The 24109-nt window shown below is 36.5% G+C and overlaps 2 protein-coding genes across 4 annotated transcripts; both read left to right on the top strand.

Moving 5' to 3' along the window:
* The first annotated feature begins 2836 nt into the window (after nucleotides 1-2836).
* Nucleotides 2837-9659, top strand: echdc3 (enoyl CoA hydratase domain containing 3). Its single transcript, XM_041254764.1, has 5 exons — nucleotides 2837-3034; nucleotides 3831-3952; nucleotides 4485-4582; nucleotides 7836-8036; nucleotides 8248-9659. Exons 1-5 carry the CDS (start codon nucleotides 2868-2870, stop codon nucleotides 8578-8580), a joined length of 921 nt encoding a protein of 306 aa, XP_041110698.1. The 5' UTR covers nucleotides 2837-2867; the 3' UTR covers nucleotides 8581-9659.
* A 2330-nt stretch (nucleotides 9660-11989) lies between these two features.
* Nucleotides 11990-23227, top strand: LOC121318269 (proline and serine-rich protein 2-like). Of its 3 annotated transcripts, XM_041254765.1 has the most exons (4): nucleotides 11990-12160; nucleotides 15412-15592; nucleotides 21161-21419; nucleotides 21704-23227. In XM_041254765.1, the coding sequence occupies exons 2-4, from the start codon at nucleotides 15458-15460 to the stop codon at nucleotides 22957-22959; spliced, it is 1650 nt and encodes a 549-aa protein (XP_041110699.1). In that variant the 5' UTR covers nucleotides 11990-12160; nucleotides 15412-15457; the 3' UTR covers nucleotides 22960-23227. The 3 variants fall into 3 exon arrangements, with proteins under 3 accessions (XP_041110699.1, XP_041110701.1, XP_041110700.1); XM_041254767.1 differs by lacking the exons at nucleotides 11990-12160; nucleotides 15412-15592 and adding an exon at nucleotides 18839-18889; XM_041254766.1 differs by lacking the exons at nucleotides 11990-12160; nucleotides 15412-15592 and adding an exon at nucleotides 18904-19034.
* Nucleotides 23228-24109: the final 882 nt, after the last annotated feature.

Here is a 24109-nt window from a genome sequence, read left to right on the forward strand (position 1 = left end):
TGCAGGACTTTGTCAAAAGCTTTCTGGAAATCTAAATAAACCATGTCATATGCTTTGCAATTATCCATTATCGATGTTGCATCCTCAAAAAAATCAAGCAAGTTAGTTAGGACACGATCTCCCTTTCCTAAAACCATGTTGACTGTCTCCCAGTACCCTGTTACCATATAGGTAATTTTCCATTTTGGATCTTATTATAGTTTCCATAAGTTTACATATAATAGAAGTCAGGCTTACTGGTCTGTAGTTACCTGGTTCAGTTTTGTTTCCCTTTTTGTGGATCGGTATTACGTTTGCAATTTTCCAGTCTGTCGGTACAACCCCTGTGTCAAGAGACTGCTGCATGATCTTGGTTAGCGGTTTGTAAATTACTCCTTTCATTTCTTTGAGTACTACTGGGAGGATCTCATCCGGCCCAGGGGATTTGTTTATTTTAAGAGCTCCTAGTCCCTTTAACACTTCTGCCTCGGTTATGCTAAAGTTATTTAAAACTGGATAGGAACTGGATGACATGTGGGGCATGTTGTCAGTATCTTCCTTTGTAAAAACTTGTGAAAAGTAATCATTTAACATATTTGCTATTTTTTTTTCTTCCTCTACGATTTTGCCATTTGTATCTCTTAAACATTTAATCTCCTCTTTGAATGTTCTCTTGCTGTTGTAATATTGGAAAAACATTTTGGAATTGGTTTTAGCTCCCTTAGCAATGTTCATTTCTATTTCTCTCTTGGCCTTTCTAACTTCCTTTTTGACTTGCGTTTGCAGTTCTGTGTACTCTTTCTGCGTACTTTCTTTTTGGTCCTTTTTAATGCTCTGTAAAGTGCCTTTTTTCGCTGAATATTTTTTTTAATTGATCTATTAAACCATTTTGGCAATTTAGTTTTACATTTAGATTTGTCTACTTTAGGGATGTAATTGTTTTGCGCCTCTAGTACTACATTTTTGAAGAACAACCATCCTTCTTCTGTGGGTGTTTTCTCTATTTTACTCCAATCTACTTCTGTTAGTCTCTGTTTCATACCTTCATAGTTTGCTTTTCTAAAATTGTAAACCTTAGCTTTAGTCTTTACTTTTGGGGATTTAAAAAACACTTCAAATGAGACTTCTAAACAATGGGTTAATGTCCTGAAAATAATCCTGTCTAGTAATCCAATAAAAATGTCCTGAAATAATAAACACAGTATAACATACACAAAGACATACACACAATCATAAGTCCAGAGTGAGTGCTGCAAGTGACACAATTAGACATGACAAAACAAACAAACACTAAGGGTTACTTTTTTACTCCCCTTCATGGGTTCGCTTGTAACCGTTTAGCCACGTTCCCTTGGTTAGCAAGTGCAACCGTTTCTCCAAACCGCTTCCTTTCTGGGTGATGACTTGGTGTACCGTAGCACCACCCCCTTTCTAGATGGCTGACTTGCACATTTCCCTGAGATGAATTGTAAGACCATCCAGTCCAGGGCACACTGTTCCCTTTACACAGCGCCCCCACAGGTCGGGATGTAGATTTATAACCAAGATTCATTCTTTCTCTGTCACAATAATACATAAGCTATTTTCTTATGTCCTCTTAGAGTGGTTTTGTATCACTGTTTTCTATTGTATGTGACTAGCACTTCTAAACATTACAATATTATTAATTGGGAAGATCTTGTTTTCAGTATGTCTTATTTTCAAATTCCATTGGTAATTTAGTAATAAGTCAATGAGGTGCATGATCTCTTTTTTTTTTTTTTTTTTTTTAAGTATCCTTATAAATAATCTGAAGAAAGGGGCAGGGGTTTGGTTGTCTCCAGACTATCCCCATTTCAAACTAATTGTAATTAGAAGGATGTTCAGGCTTTTGATTTTATCATCCTACCACATCCACAGCGCACTTCTTTTATTAGCTTTGGGACCAGAGAAATTCAAAACTGCAGTATCCCATAATCCTCTTCTGTTTTATACTAATCTCTTGGCATTTTTTTTTTTACTACATTGTTCTTCTGTTTCGTTTTCTTGCATTTTATTAGAATTGCAAGTCGAATTTGTTTACATCCTTCAAAGATGGAATAAGACTAGCTTTTGTATGTTCATATGGCTTTCTGAACTTATCACATTTCCACCATTTTTTCAAGGAAACATAATCTATAAATACTGGGTCTCTGATTTTAATCAGATGTTGTTACCAGGACTGCCAGGACTGCACTGACATGTTCTGAACCCAGGTGTGTGTTTTCCCCTTTTACAATGTGTTTTAATGTCAATACACACATGCAGTGCACAAGAATCAACACTGTTATATTTGAGACATAAAACGCATTTCAGTATAATTTGTATGAGCTCTCTAAATTTAGAGAGAATTAAGCATTCGTCACAAGAATGAGGCATTATTCAGTTTTAAGTAAAGTTAGTTTATTGAATAAGAATTGTCACTTATTCCTATTCTTCATTCCAACAGTGCCTGCATGCAGTAAGGTGCAAAGGTAAATATAAAGGAGCGTGTTTTATCTTGCATCAGGAATCCATACAGCTTATTCTTCATCCTAGTAAATACATACAAGTAAACGCTAAGTTTGATACTGTATATTTGTGCATGCAGAATAACAAACACTGCTATCATTGAAGTTATATGCTTGCATGTGTTACTATTTTGCTATTTTGGATGGTTTGAAATGTTTATAATTGAAGTTTAAATTGCATAACCTACCGTACATTATAGGTTTTGTACTGGCGCCATCTCCTGAATATAATAAAGACTGCTAGCAGTAATTACGTAGTCCGCCAAGTGTAGGTGTCGCTACTGAGCCTACAATAATTAAATGATGGCTTAGTACGTGCTCTTAGATTTTTGTTCTTTCTTGTTCTTTGGAAAACAAAATATGGCTTCTCCAGCAGTGGCGTTAAAGATCTGTCTTTTTAGAAAAGTGTTGCTGTTTAGCAGATTGGCAACGAAAACATGTGTTTATGATGCTGGGATGAAGAGGCCTCTCGCTACCCACGCTCAGTCTGAAAAACTGACAGCCAGGGTTCAACACAATGGAATAAGGTTAGAACACATAATTAGGGCAGATACTATGTGTGATCAAAATATAAAGTACGGTCCATGCATTGTACTTTATGCTGACATTTTAATAATTCATACTGAAAATACCGTCCTGCTGACGTTAAATATTATATATATATATTATAATATATATATATATATTATATATATATATAAATATAAATTTTATATCATTTAGTTTTACATTTACATTTAAGTATGGCTTTAAATACAGAGCGCACAGAGATCATGGTTGTGGAACCGAATTAAATGGATTCTATTTTTGAAAGCGTGTTTAAAGCGTGACTACTTTCTGAAACATTATTTGATGCATTGTAGAAAGGTTGAAATACTGTATCAAAAAAGCACCGCACATTTCACGGATTTTTACTGTCAATAGTAAAAAATAAAATAAGAACTCTAACTTAGTGGGGTTTTTTTTAGTTGTTTTTGGGTTTTTTTTGGGTCCCCCCCCCCCCCCCCCCGGAAGGGGGGGGATTTGATACACAGATAGTGTGTAAAAAAAAAAAAAAAAAAAAAAAAAAAGTGAAAAAGTGAGTTCGTTTTTTAAACGACTTATCAAGTACTGAGCAATTGGTTCATTGCCCCGAACAGTAAATATTCCCTTTTTATAATCAATTTTTTTGTTGTTTTGTTTTAGGGTTTTTTTTTTATTATTATTATTATTATTATTTTTTTATGGCTACCTTATTTACTCATTTATAAATCAACTGATAATATTTGGGGGTTATACAAGATCCCATACGATTTCTAAGCTTGTTGTATTTTGTTTTTGTAGAAGTATAATTCTAAATAACCCCAAGAAAAGAAATGCTTTGTCGCTTGCCATGCTGAACTCTCTGCAGACTGACATTCTACACGAGTTAGAAAGAGAGGACCTCAGAGTTATCATTATTTCAGGTATAGTTTTGCTACTGGTAAGCATATTGGACAGTACTGGCTTCTTGGAATGTATTGTACTTCAGCAACGGGGGGGGGGAATTAATGAAATCCATTATGCATGTGAGCAAAAGGCACATACTGTAACCCCCAGCTGCCCTTGAAATCATACATACAGTAGTGGTGTCTCTCTCAATGGATGGTTTGTGCTTGGCACTTCTATAAGAGACCCAGTAGAAAGGACAAGCCTCCAGTTAAGCCAAAGGTAGATAACTGGGCACAAAAATCAAATAAGAATTTGTCTGGCAACAGCTTAGTTGTGCCCTGTATGTCTTTGGGCAAAGTATTTTATTTATTTTTGGTTTTTGTAAATGGTCTATCAGATCCTATTACAAAGTTTTTCAAAAGGTTTTGCTGTATCCAGCAGGCTGATATTAATGACGTGTTCAATGTAACATGGTTATTTTGTATCTTTATGTTAGCCCACATTACAGTTAGTTTTGTAACACTTTTGTGTTCACAGCTCATTAAAAACTGATATTTTCTTTTGCAGCTGAAGGGCCTGTTTTTTCTTCTGGTCATGATTTGAAGGAGCTTACCTCCACACAAGGGAGGGAGCATCACAGCAAGGTGTTTGAGGCCTGCGCACAGGTGAGGGTCTTGTTTACTACTGTTCAATGTAAATCATTGTTTATTTAAGAAGTTCAGTAGTGCCTGTTATTGTATTACTGTATTGATAGTTTAACTGTAAACCACCACGCTAGATAAATTATTGTTTTCATTGTTACTTATAGCTCTATTCTCATATCCATCAGGGCTGTATTTGTACCTAAAACTGACCAAATACACACCTCATTACCACCACATACACAGGGGTGTAGCGTACATTGAGGCAGCGACATGTTTTATCAGCAGGAGTCGCCTGTGTTTTGCTCAAAACTCTACTCTTAAATCCCATTATGTCAGCAAAAGTCATGGCCTGTGTGTGGTTACTGCAGTCCCTGTCTGTACCCAGCAGGGTTTAGGACCCAGGGGCGCCCTGTGGCAGGCATGCATTCAATGTGGGAGGCAAGCCCAAATACTTGACCATCTACGATGGCTTTGCGTGCAATAAGCCCTCCTGGTAATAAATAAATAATAATATTGATGCGAATTTCAAGCTTCTTACACAACAGCATAGTCTCACATAATTCTAAGCAACGCTGGAAAAAGGCATACTTTCTATAAATTATGCATGACTGATTTTAACGGTGGGACATGGGAGAAAGAGTGATGTTTCTGGTAAGCACAACACCACCAAAAAGCCAGTGACACTCAGAAAACCAGCTCTTCAATTATAACATCTTTTGTTGCCAAAGACAAAATGGAAGTCAAGAAAGTTACAAATGCAGAGACCTTTGCATGATGTGACTAGTTCAGCAAATCTGTATTAGACATGTTTCCAGACTCACAAATTGCAAAGTATTCTGCAGGAAAGTCTAAAAGTCATAGAAATAAAAACAGGGATTTTACGACAATTGCAGCATCAACTTTGCTTTAGAAATTCAGCTTGATTGATAATGTGTTTATATACAGCCGTAGACTATTAATTTATAACAGAACCAGTTGATAATGCAATGCTTCAGACAGTTGTATTATTGATCTGCCACATAGGCCTATGTGCAGTGTAAGGAGTAATGTTCCAATACCATGTTGTGTATTTTGGCTTTTTTAAATTGACTTATTGAAGCAACTGATGTCATGGACAATCAACTACAGTGGACCTGATCACAAAGTATTGGTTGGTGCCAAATCGTCTACTTACAACTACAGTGCATTAACAACCACAGGGGTCAAGAGAGAACTGTATTGTGAAGCATCTCATGGTTGTTTTTCTGTTTTGATATTCCTTTTTAAAAGCAATTGGAGGGAGCACCATATCGCAGTATATCATTTTGCCAAATAATAAAGTGGATTAGTTGTATGCCTTATGTAGGTATTCACTTCAGTTCGGGCCAATAAGATTTCAATTTACAAAAGCTCCCTTATTTTGAAAACTCGATGTTGACAGGTATGTACATTTTATGGTATTTTTTTATTTGCCATTTCTTCATAACATAACTGTAATCTCAGGCTCACAATATACAAATTTGACAGCCAGGGCATTGAAACTTCACGCCACACAGACATGTTCGCTTCTCATTGGTCAGTTTCCATAGTTATGCCATGCGTAGCTCCAGAATTGGATGAAGAGTATGGATCAGTGGAGCCTGATCCAGATCCGCTTAGTACAACGCCTTCTCGTGATCCGACTCCAGTGAATTTGGATTTGATCCCATTTTTTATTAGTACAACCAGCCCCTGGAGCTACGGGTCATGTAGTCCCGTTGATGGTTCGGTACTGTACGTATTCAAAGATGAAATGAAGAAACCAATCTGTAATACATTTCTTTCAGAAGAAGCCAGCTCTGGGTATGAATGTTTAGTGATTGTATTTCTTATGTTAATATTGTTTTTCTGCTGACAGTCCTGTGTGATATTTAGCTGTGATACATTTTGATAAATCAGTGTTTTTCTTGCGCAATGGCAACGCCTTCCCTCTCCCCGTATTAAATGATTCATAGCTCTTAGTTTTCAGTACTTTCCATGTCTTGTATTTGTGTGCGATGGCCCGATGCCATGGGCTAGAAGAATTGGAGATAATTCTACCCATAAATTCACTGTTTGGCACCAGCAGTTTTAAAATATTTATATTTTCCTAATGTTTCCTTTAGAGAAAAAATCCAAGTACTGTTATTAATACTGATGTGTTGTAGAAGATTTGTAAACGAGGTGGCTGAGTTTGTTTTATTTAAATGGGTTTATTTATTTCTCACCACTTTAACTGCACACTGATGCTCTCTCCAAGTATTGCCCTACCTGGCTTACATTTATAGCTTTATACAGTACTGGCTAGTGCATGGGGCCATATGTATTTGGCACACAGGCTGACTCCCTACAGTATTGTGTTCTGGCAGTAGCAGCACCAGTCTTGCCAGTCTCAGCACTGGCTGCACCAGTCTTATCAGATCCAGCAGTAGCAGCTGAAGTTCCAGCAGTGGCAGCACCAGTCTTGCCAGTTCCAGTTGTAGCATCAGTGTCACCAGTCTCAATATTAACTTCAGTAGCAGTGAACCAAGCGCATGTCTCTCAATGAAGGTATAAACCCATCTACTTATTCATATTTATAAGTCCTATTCTTCTTGTCCTTTTAATGTCACATTTCTGACAATGAATATGGTAATTTTAGGTTGGTGTTTTTTTTTTTGCGGGGAGACAGTTTGTTTAAAAAAAACAAATGTGGGTCATGAAATTTCAAACATCATCCAAGGTGGGTCATGGCTGAAGAGTTAGCGACTTATATTGCTTTGCAGTTTGCATTAATAGTCTCCAGGCTTTATAAGATGCAAACTTTTACCTTCATAACATACAGGATATGCAGGGATTTTTTTTTTTTTTTTTTAGACAAAAATTAGCCTCAGTAAAAACCTGTTCCTAGCTACGCCCTTGCTACACACCTGATTACCACCACATACACGTCTCATTACACCCGCAGTGGAAGGGAGTTATAAAATAGTCTCTCCACTGGGCCATGTAAATGTGATTTGTTAACTCTAGTCATTTGAGGTATATTTTACATTAGGTAACATGGGCCTCATTGTTTTCACCATAGTTATTCCATTCTCAAATACTCTGGGCCTGTTCATCTGTATAATCTATTTTATTATTGCCACTCTTACTAATGATTGTCTTTATAGTTATCGCTGTGTTTGCTGTCCATCATTGTTGTCTCAATAACGTGGGTCAAATTTACAGTTTTAAACAAATCATTTGAAATGACCATCTGTTATCTCCACCTAATTATAGTTATGATTTTTGCATACAGGTCATGAACTTGATTCAAGATATACCTGTGCCAGTTATTGCCATGGTAAATGGCATGGCCACGGCTGCCGGGTGCCAACTTGTTGCCAGCTGTGATATTGCAGTGGCTTCTGAAAAATCCATGTTCGCCACCCCAGGAGTAAACATTGGACTGTTCTGTTCAACACCTGCTGTTGCTATTGGCAGAGCAGTGCCAAGAAAGGTAAGTTTGAAAAGCACCTAGCGACACCTACAGTGTTCATTTGTCTTTTAAAATTCAGGAATTAATTACTGCAGCTGTTTTATTTGAATGTCCCCCAAAATATAACTAGATCATAGAGAAATGTGTGAGTAATGTTTATTTGGGACCACGTTTACAAAATTAACTCAAATGATTAGACTTTACTGATTGATTATTTCATATCTAATTCTAGGTAGCTTTGGAAATGCTTTTTACTGGTGCACCAATATCTGCCCAAGATGCCTTGCTCCATGGCCTGGTTAGCAAGGTTGTACCTGAGGAGAGGCTAGAAGAAGAGACCTTGAAGATTGCCCAAAAGATATGTGACACAAGCAAGCCTGTAGTGTCTCTTGGCAAAGCTATGTTTTACAGACAGATGGCAGAGGGACGCAACACAGCTTACAGCATGGCCTCCCAGGCCATGGTGGACAACTTGGCATTGAAAGATGGACAAGAGGGGATTAAGTCCTTTATTGAGAAGCGCCAACCTGTGTGGACTCACACCACTGACAAAGCACACAAATAATAAAGAAATCCCACTTCTTCATGTTGTGTTTAAATAATATCATTATAAGCACTTTCTTATTATTTTCAGGATTTCCTGAAGTAATTGAAAGCACTTGCTGGTTTAATGCCAACAAATTTTTTTTTTTTTTTTTTTTTCTAATCAATTGTGTGTAGTGAATTTGTTTTAAAAGTTATAGAGACTTGCATTTTTCACAGTCCTTCAATTTAGCTGTAGTAAAGAAAATCTGCTACAGATGTTTCAGAAGGGTTTGTGCAGAATTTATTTTCTGTCATTTAATTAGTTTTAGAAAAAAATAGGTGTTTACTATGTGTATCATCCGTATGTATGTACCAAAGTTATTTGTTCTACCAAAAATGCATTTCATGGTTTTGAGTTTAGTTTAAAAAGAGAGAGAAAAGAATTGAGAGAATGTTGCATCAGAATCTAACGTGTTTCCTTCTACTTTTAGCTGCTAGGGAGGCTTTTCCCTGGAAAATAAGATAAATAAACACTATATGAAATAAATAATTAGCCTTTTCACTGGTCCCCTTTTTATTGTTTTAAAATATTTAGATTCCTTAGCTTTTAACCACATCGACAGGCATCCCATTCTTGGGTACCGTAAGCACCCGTTCGGGAAAGGAAAACCTAAATAGCCAGTTCCCTTTCTCACCACAAGATGGTGCTGCTGCTGCGCTAGTAATTGAAGCCTAATGCCAATGCAGTACATTATTTGGTTTCAGTGCAATATGTTCTGAATACGGTAAAGGTAGAATGTGCAGCAATTGCAACAGACCCACCGGTAAGTTGTGCTTGATCCATGTCCAAAACCTTTATGGTCATAGTTTGTATTATGCAATCCAGGATTTCGAGGGTGTTCCTGGCAAGCTTTAGATGTGCCAAGGTGACTCAAATCACAGTAACTCAACACTGGTTTCCAATGCGCTGGGAGCTACTCATGGAGTGTTATAGTCAATATCTGTTGTATGACATGCATTTTCCTAATATTGTGATAAAGTTCCTAAAGTTGCAGTGTCCTACAAATAAGTGAAATGGAGCTTCAACATAAAACCAGGGCGCATTTTGAGGACCCTAACCTGGGGATCTTGTAATATGCATGTCGTAGTTAAATATGCCTCAGATTCAGAATTTACTTTTCAGACTAGAGAGGCATAGGTTTAGAATAAGCTAATTTGATCACAAGTCCATGAAAAAGGGCCTTTTATATTAAATAGTTATATGTGAATACCAAGTGTTTTGGTAGTAAAATGGCTTTTGCATTTGCGTGCGCCCTGGGTAAGGGTGACTGCTAAGAAATAAATAATAATAAAATGTGAGGCATGAATATCAGACACGTTTTGGAATGAGTTGGTATCAGCTATTAGACCTATACATTTGTGGCATCGTAAAGCAAGTGAAGATGTAATAAAATTGTCTCACAGGAGATTAGTTTAAAAAAAATAAAATAAAATATTCTATCAATATTGGTTCAGAAAAGTAGCTGATAAGGAGAGTTATAAAGATGTTTGCTCTTGATTCACTTGTCTCCTGCCTTGTCATGGATGCGTTTGGCTGTTTTATGCAACACATTGTATTTATTATCCCTCCTACACTTTTGCATATATCTGGAAAACTTTTTTTTTTCAGTTGTCATAATTACCATTATTTAGCATAAGCAAATATCAGATTCTGGGGGAGAAGGGTGTCCATGTATTCATTACCAATTCCACTAGGATTTCCAGAAAAAAATAAACCCCAAACATGGCTACCAAAAATCGATAAAGACAGCTGCACAAAAAAGGAAAAGGATTAAATGTAATCCATGAAGAAAACCTTCTGCCAGATACTGTATAGAACAAACATGTAGTTTTGGTGTATTTAAGAAGGTATAGCTACATGTTGTTCTATAATAAGCAATAGAACGGGTAAATTAAATGTTATTTAAGATCATATTCAAAATATTAGCTCTGGGTACTGTATTTGTGTAATGTTATAAGTGCCAGTATTACAAAAATAACATTAGGGAAAAAAAAAACTAGGAAAATGATATTTACAATGCCTTGCTGGCAGTAGCAGCAGCTGGTCTGTGTAGTTCAGAGTTACAGTGTAGCAGAAAAGTCCTCTGTACATTAAATAAAACACATTTCAAAAGTTTTTAAATCTCTTTGGGGTATAAACTGTTGTGTTTTTCTGTCTGTTAATTCATTTTATCATGGTAAACTCCAGAAGTAATGTTCTGGACATTTGTATTGGATCTACTGTATATGTGGGTGTCACAGCAATATAAAATAGAAAAGGTGCATACTAATTATCTCAACTGTAGATCCACATGGCTGATATAGAGATGGTTTCATCAGACCTATTAAAGCTAAATATGATATCTGACGGCATCACAGGGTACTTTTATAATGCTTTATTTTGAACACAAGGTCAGTTTCTGAAAAATGAGAAAGGAAGAAACCGGAAATCAAACAAGATAATGAATAACACACCCCAATCAAGAATGGAAGTTTTATTCTTATGAATAGATAGGTTACCATGACCTACATTCAGTAGAAAATTACATTTTATTTATTTATTTAAGTGTTTCAGAAGTATAGCCAGCAATAGCTAAGAATATCAAGGTACTGTGAAAAGTGATGTGTATGTGGAATATTTGTACCCTATGTCCGTGCAAAGTTTCATCACATTTGGCACTTACATAAATTATTCATTAGCCCAATCAGAGGTCAGAACACAGCTTACCATGAGTTACATGTGGATTCTCTCAGCAGGTTGTGCTAAGGTAGGCTCATATCAAATATGTCATAACAATTGGATGACAGTCTGATTTATTTATTTATTTATTTATTTTTCTCAGTCACAATTGCTGACCTGCTGCATTTACCTCAGTATCAATAAAAACCTCTGGGTCCACAATCATGCACAAGATGCTATATGAAGCAAAATCTCCCCAACGATCCAAATGAGACAAGATTCAGCTGTCACTGATGTTGTCCTGCTTCAGCTCTCCTCTCACCCATCACCCAAACAACTATAAACGAATTTAAATCATTATGAGAAGTACTTAAACATATTTTAAGTATTATAGAGACAAAGTACCTAAAAGCATTATTTTTGTATACAAGTTCAGTGTAAAATATATAAATATACAAGGCATTTCTGTTTAGAAGTTTGTGATCCCAACCAAAAAATAAATAAAAATACAATATTATTGGGGAATATATTATATATTAGCCAACAGTATTAACCTTATTTTAAAACATAGCACTTCTGTATATCAGGATCCTTCAAATGTAACTTATTTGGGGCATCTGTCTCTTTAACGTAAACATGCAGGCTCGTTTGAAGTTTCTGGAGAGGGTGGAGAGTGGGTTAGTCTTTCTGCGCCTGCGCGTTTGTCTAGCAATAACACTGGTTTAGCTGTCTAGTTGTTGAAACGGGCTGCTATTGAGGAGGTAGGGTTTATAAGCTGTAAACCTTTAGAAAACAAGGAGACGACAGTATTTTAAAGTGCCAATATTTTTGTAAATGCAGCGACTTTGATACTGTTTTTTTTGGGTATAGGTCCAAATAAATCCAAATATACTTTTCCTAGGTAAGTTGCGTTTGAAAATGTCTTATGTTTTTATTTATGTTTTATTAAGGATGTCTGCTTTATAGATCTATTTATTTAAACAATAATGTATTATACAGAGACTTGTAACTTACCTTTGCGGAATTTCACATGCAACTTTAACTATATTTCCTCATCTGCAGTTTTAAATATCCATTCGTCTTTATATATTATAAGACAAAATTTCTTCTTTCAAATGTAACTATAGTCTGTCAACTTTTTTTTGTGAAGTTCATAGTTTTTTTAAATTAAATTATTATACAACTGCTTGCTACTGTTGAAATAAAACACGTTTCAATGTAGGCGGAGGACAGCAGTTTTTTTTTTTTTTTGCCATCTTTGCATTTAAACAAATTTTATTTTGAAATCTTGTGGTTCCCAGAAAGGGTTTGTTTATATGGTGATCTAGAATAATATAGCCTACAAATATTTTATGCAGAACGCGTTATGTTGAAGCTAACTAGTACTGTAACTTATCTGACCGAGTAGTTAATTACCAAAGACGTTTGGAAAAATTGGGCAGTACTATAACACTATCTATCTGTGTTTGTTATCTACATAATAGACTTTGCAGCTTAATCTTATTAAAAGTCATTTATTAGAAATAAGTAAATGGTCTCCCAGATTCAGAACAAACCTATTGCTGTTTGTGTCTACTGCAGTGTCTCAGCAGGTGCGGACGCTGCCGGACAACACAAATTTAGATACTGTAGCTTACCTGTACCGCTGATATTTCTTGAAGTTGGGCGATTTCAAAACGCAGAAATACGTATACATATTTCATCAGACCTATTAAAGCTAAATATGATATCTGACGGCATCACAGGGTACTTTTATAATGCTTTATTTTGAACACAAGGTCAGTTTCTGAAAAATGAGAAAGGAAGAAACCGGAAATCAAACAAGATAATGAATAACACACCCCAATCAAGAATGGAAGTTTTATTCTTATGAATAGATAGGTTACCATGACCTACATTCAGTAGAAAATTACATTTTATTTATTTATTTAAGTGTTTCAGAAGTATAGCCAGCAATAGCTAAGAATATCAAGGTACTGTGAAAAGTGATGTGTATGTGGAATATTTGTACCCTATGTCCGTGCAAAGTTTCATCACATTTGGCACTTACATAAATTATTCATTAGCCCAATCAGAGGTCAGAACACAGCTTACCATGAGTTACATGTGGATTCTCTCAGCAGGTTGTGCTAAGGTAGGCTCATATCAAATATGTCATAACAATTGGATGACAGTCTGATTTATTTATTTATTTATTTATTTATTTTTCTCAGTCACAATTGCTGACCTGCTGCATTTACCTCAGTATCAATAAAAACCTCTGGGTCCACAATCATGCACAAGATGCTATATGAAGCAAAATCTCCCCAACGATCCAAATGAGACAAGATTCAGCTGTCACTGATGTTGTCCTGCTTCAGCTCTCCTCTCACCCATCACCCAAACAACTATAAACGAATTTAAATCATTATGAGAAGTACTTAAACATATTTTAAGTATTATAGAGACAAAGTACCTAAAAGCATTATTTTTGTATACAAGTTCAGTGTAAAATATATAAATACGCAGAAATACGTATACATATTTTAATTAGTGCATGTCCTGTACAATAGTGGACAACTTAATAATATAAACGATTTGATTACATGGTACAGATTATAGTCCCGGCGGAACTGAATGTGTTTTGATTGTCCCCAGTCAAAGACGCATACAAATGATGTTTAGTACTTAAGTGATATATAATTGCAATAACAACCTCCACGTGGGGAAGTGGAAGTATTGTTTCCAAGGTTTCTGCTATTTGTGACCCTGTGATTTGTTATTTGAGAGCACTGAAAGAGGTAACTACAATGCGTGTAATCTTCACATGCAGGGGTGAAATTCTCAACAAAAAAGTGCAGGTACTCATATGCACAGCCGGGTACAAACATATAAAAATGGAGACAGTTTGAGTCCCAATGAATAAGTACTTTTTAAAAATATACATCTTGATACACGATACATTTAGAAACACAAAGTAAGCCTTAAAAAAAAAAAAAAAAAAAACTGATCAATTAACCAATTCACCATAAAACAAGGAAGCTGAAAATACTGTAAGCATTGTAAGCATTGGCAAAAGACACATTTTCATAAAGTAATATCATTATTATGGTTTACTTATGCCTTTTTTTTTAGATGTACATGCAAGTGAAAACTCACATTTAACAAATAAACTCTTCAAAATGTTTTAGAAAAGGGGATATTGTACAAAGAAGAAACACCTCACCGTTTTGGTTTTCGTTTTACAGCCCTCATAACAGAAAATACTAGGATCACAACAAAACAAAACGTTGATCACTATGCTTAACGTGTACCTTGCAAGTTGGGCCAGTGTTTGAAAAGCGTGAAGCACACCTCTATCTGTAGCCCGATTCTGACTTGCTTACCAACTCTGAAGCAGCACTTTGATTCTTTTTTTAATGTTAATCCCTACTATTTATCAACTATGTAATTAATTGTGAACACAGATGTGGATTTTTGGCTTCAAATTCATGTGCAGCAATGATCGTTCAAATATTCAGATGGTTTCTTCACCACATTAAAGAAAATAATTATTACTTCATAATAATGATAATTACTCCGTACCGCCTTTTTCATGTTGCACTAGTGCTAAGGTCTTCTCCCGTTGATCAATGAATGAGCACTGACACAAAGCGAAATAGGCGGAGATTTGTGAAATAAGCCCAAATGAAATCAGATCGTAATGAAAGCTCGGCCAATCAACATGCACTGATTATACTGACGTTAATGGTGGCCAATAGCAGCTAACAGAAGCAGTGTGGAAACAGAATGCGAGCAGCACGAACTTTGCTGGATGAAAGCGCATTTGAGAAACGTTGCGCGAGTGGATGGAATGCATCCTCACTGGATGAAAAGCAGATTAAATAAGTCCCGGTTCCCAGTACCGGCATCAAAATAAGTCCCGGTACTGGTGAATAGTGGCAGAATTTCACCCCTGCTCACCTGTCATTAGAATGTGTTATTAGGACTGTGTCTATAAGTTCCTGCCTCTTGTTTCTTTAGAATAAAAGGTCTCTGGTTCCATCCTGCTCTGCAGCCCTGAAACAAAACCTTTTTGATCAAGACTATGAATGTACTTGTTTGAGCCGTGTCTGTTTTTAAATTGCAGAAAAGTATATGAACACAATTCTCTGTAACACTTTTCATTTTCAGAAGCTTGGTATGGCACAGTGGGCTTGAAGAAACCATTTGGAGTACAATGCCAAGACAGTATATTGACTCCAGTTCAGAAACAATGGAATGTCAGATTGCCTCCAAAACTCGGCTGCATTTTGGTATGAATGGAAGCCACGACGGCCTCAGAAAAAATTCTCTTTCACAGAGCTCCACTCTTGTAAGTGTTCAGACTTATTCATGAGGAGTTCCATTTTCTAAAAGCAATACAAAAAAGTTAACTGGATAATTTCAGTGACAGAAACCCTTTGAATGTGGTATTATACAGTTAAGCTATGTTTTAGGCCAACTCTGACTTTTTTTATATTACCCTCAGTGGTGAATGGCATTTTATAATGCAATACAGTTGGAATGTTTCCTTTTAGTAATTTTATGACTCAGTGGGTTTAATTGGTGACTGTGTGTGTGTGTGTGTGTGTGTGTTTTTGTAAGTTATCCACAAATAACTTATTATCCCCCACTTGTATTTTAGGTATCTGTGATGAAACTTCTGGGAGTATCAGAATTTAGCTTGTAACCTACTGTATTTGTCTTGCTGTCTTGTGATTGGATAATGAAGGCAAAATTTTTACTGGCATCTGAATGTCATACTATTTGAGCACACATACTGTAAATGAAAGCAATGGTATATATTTCCAGGAATATTTCATACTTTAGCGAGCGCTTGAAAATCACTTCAAGGCTCCAGATCGCAAATAGGACTACATTTATTTATAATCAATCAATCGATCTTTATTTTATATAGCGCCTTTCATAGTGGACCGCCATCACAAAGCGCTTTACAAGATGCAGTAACAACAAGAAAAGTCATAATACTTCAAATACAGAGAAAAGCATAATACATGATATACAGTGGAAAGTACATAATACATGATGGTAGCATAATACATGAAATGGTACAATAAATGCACTGGAAAGTGCATAATACATGATAGTAACATAATAGTGAAATAGCAGCAGCAGTTAATAGCAGATATCAGGCTTAAAGAGCACTAAAAGCAAGAGAGAACAGGTGGGTCTTGAGAGTTGATTTAATGCAAGTGATGGTGGGAGCATCAAGCCCCAAAGCTGGGAGAGAGTTCCAGAGAGTCTGAGCCATGAAGCTAAATGAGCGTTGTCCAAGTGTGGTGCACTTTTGCTTGGGGATAACAACCAGGCCAGAGTCGGAGGACTTCAGCTTGCAGCCAGGAACATAGTGGGTCAGAAGGTTAAGGAGGTACTTAAGGACCTGTGTGATGAAGGGCATTGTAAGTGAGCAGGACAGTTGTGAAAATAATCCTGAACTTTACAGGTAGCCAGTGCAGCTGGGCAAGATGGAACCTCAGAACAGTAATTGTGTGAATGTAGTAATTGTTACAGCTGCGTATAATGGTGTTTAAAACAGGATTCGTTTATCTGACTTTTTACTTATCCACTTTGTGGTCCAGCCAGTCATGACAGACTACTGTATATTTATGATTTGTCGTGTTTGCTGTTTGCCGTTATATATTGTTATATATATATATATATATATATATATATATATATATATATATATATATATATATATAGATATATATATATTATAAACATGTGATCGCTTATTGATAGTTATTTAGGTAGATGATTTACTTCAACAAGTCAGTCTTTTTTTGTCAGCATGGGTTTGTATTCTTTTTTTATAATTTGTCAGGGTACTTTATTTTTTTTTTTACATCAAAGATTGTAAAATGACAGCATGAGGAGGAAGAACAGTAACTGGTTTTAAAAATAAACAATCAAAACAAAATGCACAGCTTTTTTGCCGTCATATATATCTAAATAAATCATAATTCAAATATAAAATACTACATTTTATAACAGGGCTTTGCCCTGCCCCTTCTATTTGTGTGCAGGGCTCTTGCTGCGCACAGTGTCATGTGTTCATTGCTGACTGCAAAAATAGTCACAAAGTTTCATTCACGTTCTCAATTTTATCTCTCTCTCTCTCTCTCTCTCTCTCTCTCTCTCTCTCTCTCTCTCTCTCTCTCTCTCTCTCTCTCTCTCTCTCTCATATATATATATATATATATATATATATATATATATATATATATATATATATATATATATATATATATATACATACAGAGAGAGAGAGAGAGAAAGAGAGAGAGAGAGAGAGATTTGTTTTTGGCAGCTTTGGAGTTAAAGGCAGTCTCACCACACCAGGTTATTTTTATGCTTTGGTTTTATGCATTTTTTTTTCTCTTGCTAGCATACTACTTTGAAATTGCATTTAAGTTGTACAGGGTTTAGTTTGAACCCAACAGGGTTAGCTCTTTTTTGTATTTACAGCAGTATCGGGAGAGGATTTTATAGAGCGTGCATTATAGTGTACTGCTTGCTTGTGCCTTGGAAGGTCACTTGTTTCTCCTACAGTTTTTCCTGCCGATTTTGTAAAAGGGTTTTGATTTTATTTTTTTATAGGTGTACAAAAGAAATATTAGAAATGAATAGAAAATGCATTAGTCTGACTGGTGGGGGAAAGGGTTTACCTTCATTCAGTCCCTTTGGCTATTTAACTGGGTACTGGCTGAAATACATTGTTAATGAGATGAGGAATGTGAGGGTTATTTTGTTTGTTTTATTTTAAAATTTTGGCAGCATCTCTTAAAATGAGTTCATCATCTTTTTGTTTTTGAAAGGGTTTTACTGAAGGTTGACATTCTCATTTGTAATCAATAGAAAAACACAAACCACCCAATGCAGTAAATATTCTTCTTAAACAGTAGTCTAATGGACTCTGTATGCCTAGCTTACAGCATACTGCTAATGGAGGGATGGGGGATCTTAAATTCAACAGGAAAAGAAAAACCCAGCCAGTTACTGCATGTACAGTTCCACTTATCCCTGTCTTTGTTGGTACCTGTATCACTTAACCTTGTTGTAGATATTTCTTATTCCTAACACCACAAGTTCAAACTTGTAACTTGATACCTTGTGTAGAGTTTCAGCTTTATGAATGTAGCTTTGTTACAATAAAGATTAATACAGAGATATGACATATTGTCTGTGGAACACCTGCTTTATGTTTAGCTGTAACTTCAGTTCTGATAACTAGGGTCAATTAAAAACCTTTAATGATGGTCTTTGTATTTCAAGCATTTAGCCATTTTTTACATAAATATAATCTTAGAGATGGTAAACAATCAAATGAATGCTGACCAATGAGTTTGTGCTTGCCCTGCACACCTACTGATGGTCTTAACTTTCCTTTGCCTCACAAAACATTGTGTTTACCCTATGAGGTGGCACAGTGAGTGAATGCACATTGTTGTGACACAAGGATGCATTTGAGACATAGTTTTATAGATTTTGTTTTTGTAAACCTGTTCTCTGATCTGTCTAACTTTTTTTTTTTCTGTTTTGGTTACTAGTACCCCTTTCGCACAGACGAGTTATGACGGCTCAGAATTGACACTGATGCGGCGTTTTGGTCTGTGTGACTTTCCTGTACCTTCGTAGAGCTGTCATATTTTATGCCCGCTGTGAGCCGTCTTTTCACCTGTGTGAAATGTTGTGCTGCCACTGAAGCGCTATAGTGGGTGTGGATTAAAAGTCAGCATCTCACGTGACTGCATGTATGCCGGACCTGTTGGGTATTTTTGTCGTTGGTGTTACATGCTTCCCCACTTAAACATATTTTTTTCAATTTTCCACATATGTACAGTGCCTATAGAAAGTGTACACCCCCTTGAACTTTTTTCACATTTTGTTGTGTCAGTGCCTCAGAGTTTCATGCATTTAAATGAGGATTTTTTTCCACTTAGCTACACACCATACTCCACACTGTTAAGGGAAAAAAAAGTTTTTATTGAGAAAAAGATTATATATTGAAAATACAAAACTGAAAGATCATAATTGGATAAGTCTCCACCTCCTGAGTTAATACTTGGTGGAAGCACCTTTGGCAGCAATTACAGCTGTGAGTCTGTTGGGATAGGTCTCTACCAACTTTGCACACCTAGATTTGGCAATATTTGACCATTCTTCTTTACAAAACTGTTCAAGCTTTGTCAAGTTCCTTGGAGTTTTGATGGACAGCAATCTTCAAGTCATGCCACAAATCTTTGATTGGATTTAGGCCACTCAAGGACATTTACCTTTTTGTTCCTTAGCCGCTCCAACTTAGCTTTGGGTCGTTGTCATGCTGAAAGGTGAACTTCCTTCCCAGTTTCAGCTTTCTTGCAGAGGGCAGCAGGTTTTCCTCAAGGACTTCTCTGTACTTTACTCCATTCATTTCCCCTTCTATCCTGACAAGTGCCCCAGTCCCTGCCGATGAGAAACATCCCCATAACATGATGCTGCCTCCACCATGCTTCACAGCAGGGATGGTGTTCTTTGGGTGATGCGGTGTGTTGGGTTTGCGCCAAACATTACACTTTGCATTTAGGCCAAAATCTTCCATTTTGGTTTCATCAGACCACAAAACGTTTTGCCACATGGATACAGAATCTCCTGTTTTTTTGCATACTTAAAATGGGATTCAAGGTGGGGTTTCTTGAGTAAAATACAGGCCAGATTTATGGTGTGCTTGGGATATTGTTGTCACATGCACACTTTGACCAGTCTTGGCCATAAAAGTCTGTAGCTCTTGCAAAGTTGCCAAATCATCCAGTTTGGAGAGACGGTCTGATCTGGGCAGGGTCTTGGTGGTGCCATACACCTTTGACTTCTTAATAATCGTCTTGACCATGCGCCAAGGGATATTCAAGACCTTCGATATATATTTTTTTTTTTATACCTATCCCCTCATCTATGCCTTTCAACAACTTTGTCCCAGAGTTCTTTTGAGAGCACCTTGGTGCTCATGGTTGAGTCGTTGCTTTGAAATGCACTACCCAGCAGAGGGAACCTACAGGACTTGCTGAATTTATCCTGAAATCATGTGACTCACTACAGTTTAACACAGGTGGAGGCCACTTAACTTGGTGTGTGATTTTGAAGGTGATTGGTTACACCTGAGCTAATTTAGGATTGCTATTACAAGGGGGTGGACACTTATCCAACCAAGCTATTTCAGTTTTTATTTTTAATTAATTTAATACAAATTTCTATAATATTTTTTTCACTTGGAAGTTGTGGGGAAGGATGTGTAGATAAATAAAAAAAAACTATTTAATGCATTTTAATTCCAGGCAACTAAAAGGTGAATTTTGAAAGGGGGTGTAGACATTCTGTAGTCACTGTGTGTGTATATGTGTGTGTGTGTGTAATATATATAATGTGTGTGTGTGTGTGTGTGTGTATATATATATATATATATATATATATATATATATATATATATATATATATATATATATATATATATATATAATGTGTGTATGTATCTAATAGAGGACAAAGCGAGCACAGGGAAGTTTACAGTACACTACAGTTCTGTAGCGCCATTCATTAAAAGATAAAAAATTGATATATAACATTCCTTTTTTTAATAGCTTACCCACGCTATTCTGCTTTTGTTTATTTGTTTTGTTTATGTTGCCATGAAAATGATGTGTTGACTGACGATGGCTGTTTATCTGTTCAGACCATTGACCACCTCAAGCAATGTAAATATGACAAAGTGGATAAGCATCAATAAGTTGATTTTAGGCCCATGATAGAGGATTGTTCACTCTTCAATCTGAGGAGATTAATATGGACTGAGACACCTCAAATATATCAAGTAACTAAAATTGTTTTTGTTATCTTGTTCCTACAGGAGGATGATGCCCTAAAGTCCCTGACCCATGAGGAAAAGGAGTGCCTAATGTTCTTTGAGGAAACCATCGATTCTTTGGAAACTTGTTTGGAAAAACAAGACCTGTGTTCTGGGGACAGTACTGCTGTGAATGACAGGTCTACCCCGACTTTTATAGAGGAAAGAGCTCCAAGCCCAAATGCAGAAATCATTGATCTGGTTCAAATAAACCCTGCACAAGCAGAATATGGAAATACTATTAACCATTCCCCATTGCCAGGTAAAGATATTACACAAAAAAACATTTGAACATAACTGAGCAACCTGAATTGTACAACTGTGATCTAGTTGGATCATTGTGGGTCTTGCAGTTTGATTGGTTTACTGCTTCATAATGCAGTAGACACAGTGATATAGTAGGAACCAAATAACATCAGGCTGACAAGAATATGATGATTAGTATTACATCTGGTTAATTGTGGAGAAGCAGCCCCTTTGTTTGTTTGGTCATTCATATATAAAGTGTGTGTTCATGGCCTACTTTATTTATTTATTTATTTTCAGTTGAGAAGATCTACACAAAGCAGCGGGATGAATTTAAACTAAAACAAGAGATAACTGAAAACGACCACCCTTTAGACTATTACCCTCCTCCTCCGCCTATGGTAACATCTCCAAATCGGGACAGACCCTTGCCAGACACTCTGACAGACCACAGCCAACACTCATTTGCTTTTTTTCCCCCTATAGGCTCTATTCCCACTCCTGTCGTAATTGCCCAGAAGATTGCAGAGAGACAGGCAGGGAACGGGAACACGTCTCCAAACTCAATTCAGTATGACAGGAGAAGGAGTTTTGAGAGGGACAAAAGCCCTCCCTTATCTGCTGATGACTTGGGCAAACTAGGGACTGTTCCAAAGCCTGGTAGGTTTCCAAGCAACATCATTATCCTAGGGAGTGGCAAGGAATGTAACCAGACCATCTCAAAAGCCTCTGTCAATGTGCAGGAACGCAAAGTACAGATGCTAGCCAACCTAACCGGGGCTCCTCACTTCTCTCCTGAACTGGAGGAAATTGCAATGAGAAAGGCACCAAACAGGAGATTATCCTTTAGAGACCCAGCACCTGAACAAACCAGGACTGAAGCTCTGTCCAAACTGGGTCTCATGAAAGAGAAGAACGTAACTGATGACCACAGGCAGACTGGCTACAACTCCATATTTGTGAAACCCGGTCAAGTTCTTACAAGCAAAACTCAAACAGTTTCTAATGAACCTCAAAGTGATTGCAGCAGTGCCAAAAAAGAAGCTTGGGTTGATCTGTATGTGCAGGGTGATTACAAGCCCATGATTGTGAAACCAAGCCAAGCCTCTCCTAGCAAAACTGAGGCATTGTCTGATGGACCTCCAAATGATCAAAACATTGCCAAAAAAGGAGCCTCTGCTGATCACCATGCGGGAATTGGTTACAAGTCTGTGGTTGTGCCTCCGAGTTACAGTCCTTCAATCAACACTGAGATTATGTCCAACGCACCTCAAAACAGTGACAGTAGTGCTGAAACAGGAGCTCTGCCTGCTTACTCTGGGGTGAAGTCAGTCACATTTGAACCGAACTCTCGTTCCACAGGAATGTTTTCTCACCACAATGGATCCAAGAGTTTTAGTGGAAACAAAAGCTCGTTCCTAGACATAAAGAGGACTTGCTCTATGCCCACAACATCTGGTTTTAGACCACAAGGAGTTACAGTTCAGTTCTCTGGCCGCGGTTCCACTGATGAATCAAGAAGGGAAGCCCTGAGAAAACTCGGTCTTCTAAAGTAAAAAAAATATTTCTTTATTGGAAACAGAAATATACATACTGTAGAGTGTGTGATTTTTGGGTCAACAGGTGCAGTGGTGTAGTCATGAAAAAATCTGAAAAACAGGCATTGAAAACTGGATGATGAAAATGGAGATTTTACTGCATCCTGCCACCTTTCAGGGTTTACCAAAAAGACCTATCTGAATAATTTAATTACATCTGTTACTATGCAACTTTGTGTATATATATATATATATATATATATATATATATATATATATATATATATATATATATATATATATACACACACACACACACACACATATATATATATATATATATATATATATATATATATATATATATATATATATATATATTATATATATGCATATACCAAGCAACAAAAGAAACTTATCACTATTATAACACTTATTTTCAAAAAAAAAATTCATCCTTTACCATGTCACGCTTGAGTGACTGCGACTGAAGCACATGCACTTAAAAACCTAAATAGTGATCCAGTTGATTGGACAGCTGTTGAATTGCAAGCTTGAATAAACGCAATAAAGAAAATCACAGGAAAAAAAAGCCACATCTGTCAAGAGAGCAGTGCATTTGTGAAATCGGCATGTTGGAGGCTAGACTAGGGCAGTGTACTGTGGCTTACTGTCTTGGGTGCTCACAGCCAGCAATTTCAAACCTGACGAGATGGTATAACCAGACACATTCTGTCAATGACAGGCCAGGAACTGAGAGAACAAGAGTCACAACCCCTGCCCAAGATCGACAGATCATTTTGCAGCATCTTCGTGATGTCAGTTGTTAATCGGTACAGTAAAAAGTCACTACACCTGCTCTAAAACAGTTTGTCATTTTTCAATCACATCTAGTGAATTTTATCCAACTATAAGTGATACGTTTCTTTTGATGCTCAAACATTTCATATCTTTCTGTATTGATCACCAACATTGTTGGTAACAAAATGCAACATGTATTCATTATTATATTGGTTTCACCTAATATATTTTTTTTTTCCCCACTGCTAAATATCTCTTATTACATAGCAGTTAGATCCATTCCTGGTTTTATTAAGTTTAACAAGACACCCCTGAGGTTGTTACCAATATATTATGACATGTCAGGTTTGTATTAAAACCTGAAATG

The sequence above is a fragment of the Polyodon spathula genome, chromosome 7 (genome assembly GCF_017654505.1).
Source record: "Polyodon spathula isolate WHYD16114869_AA chromosome 7, ASM1765450v1, whole genome shotgun sequence".
NCBI classification, from domain to species: Eukaryota; Metazoa; Chordata; class Actinopteri; order Acipenseriformes; family Polyodontidae; genus Polyodon; species Polyodon spathula.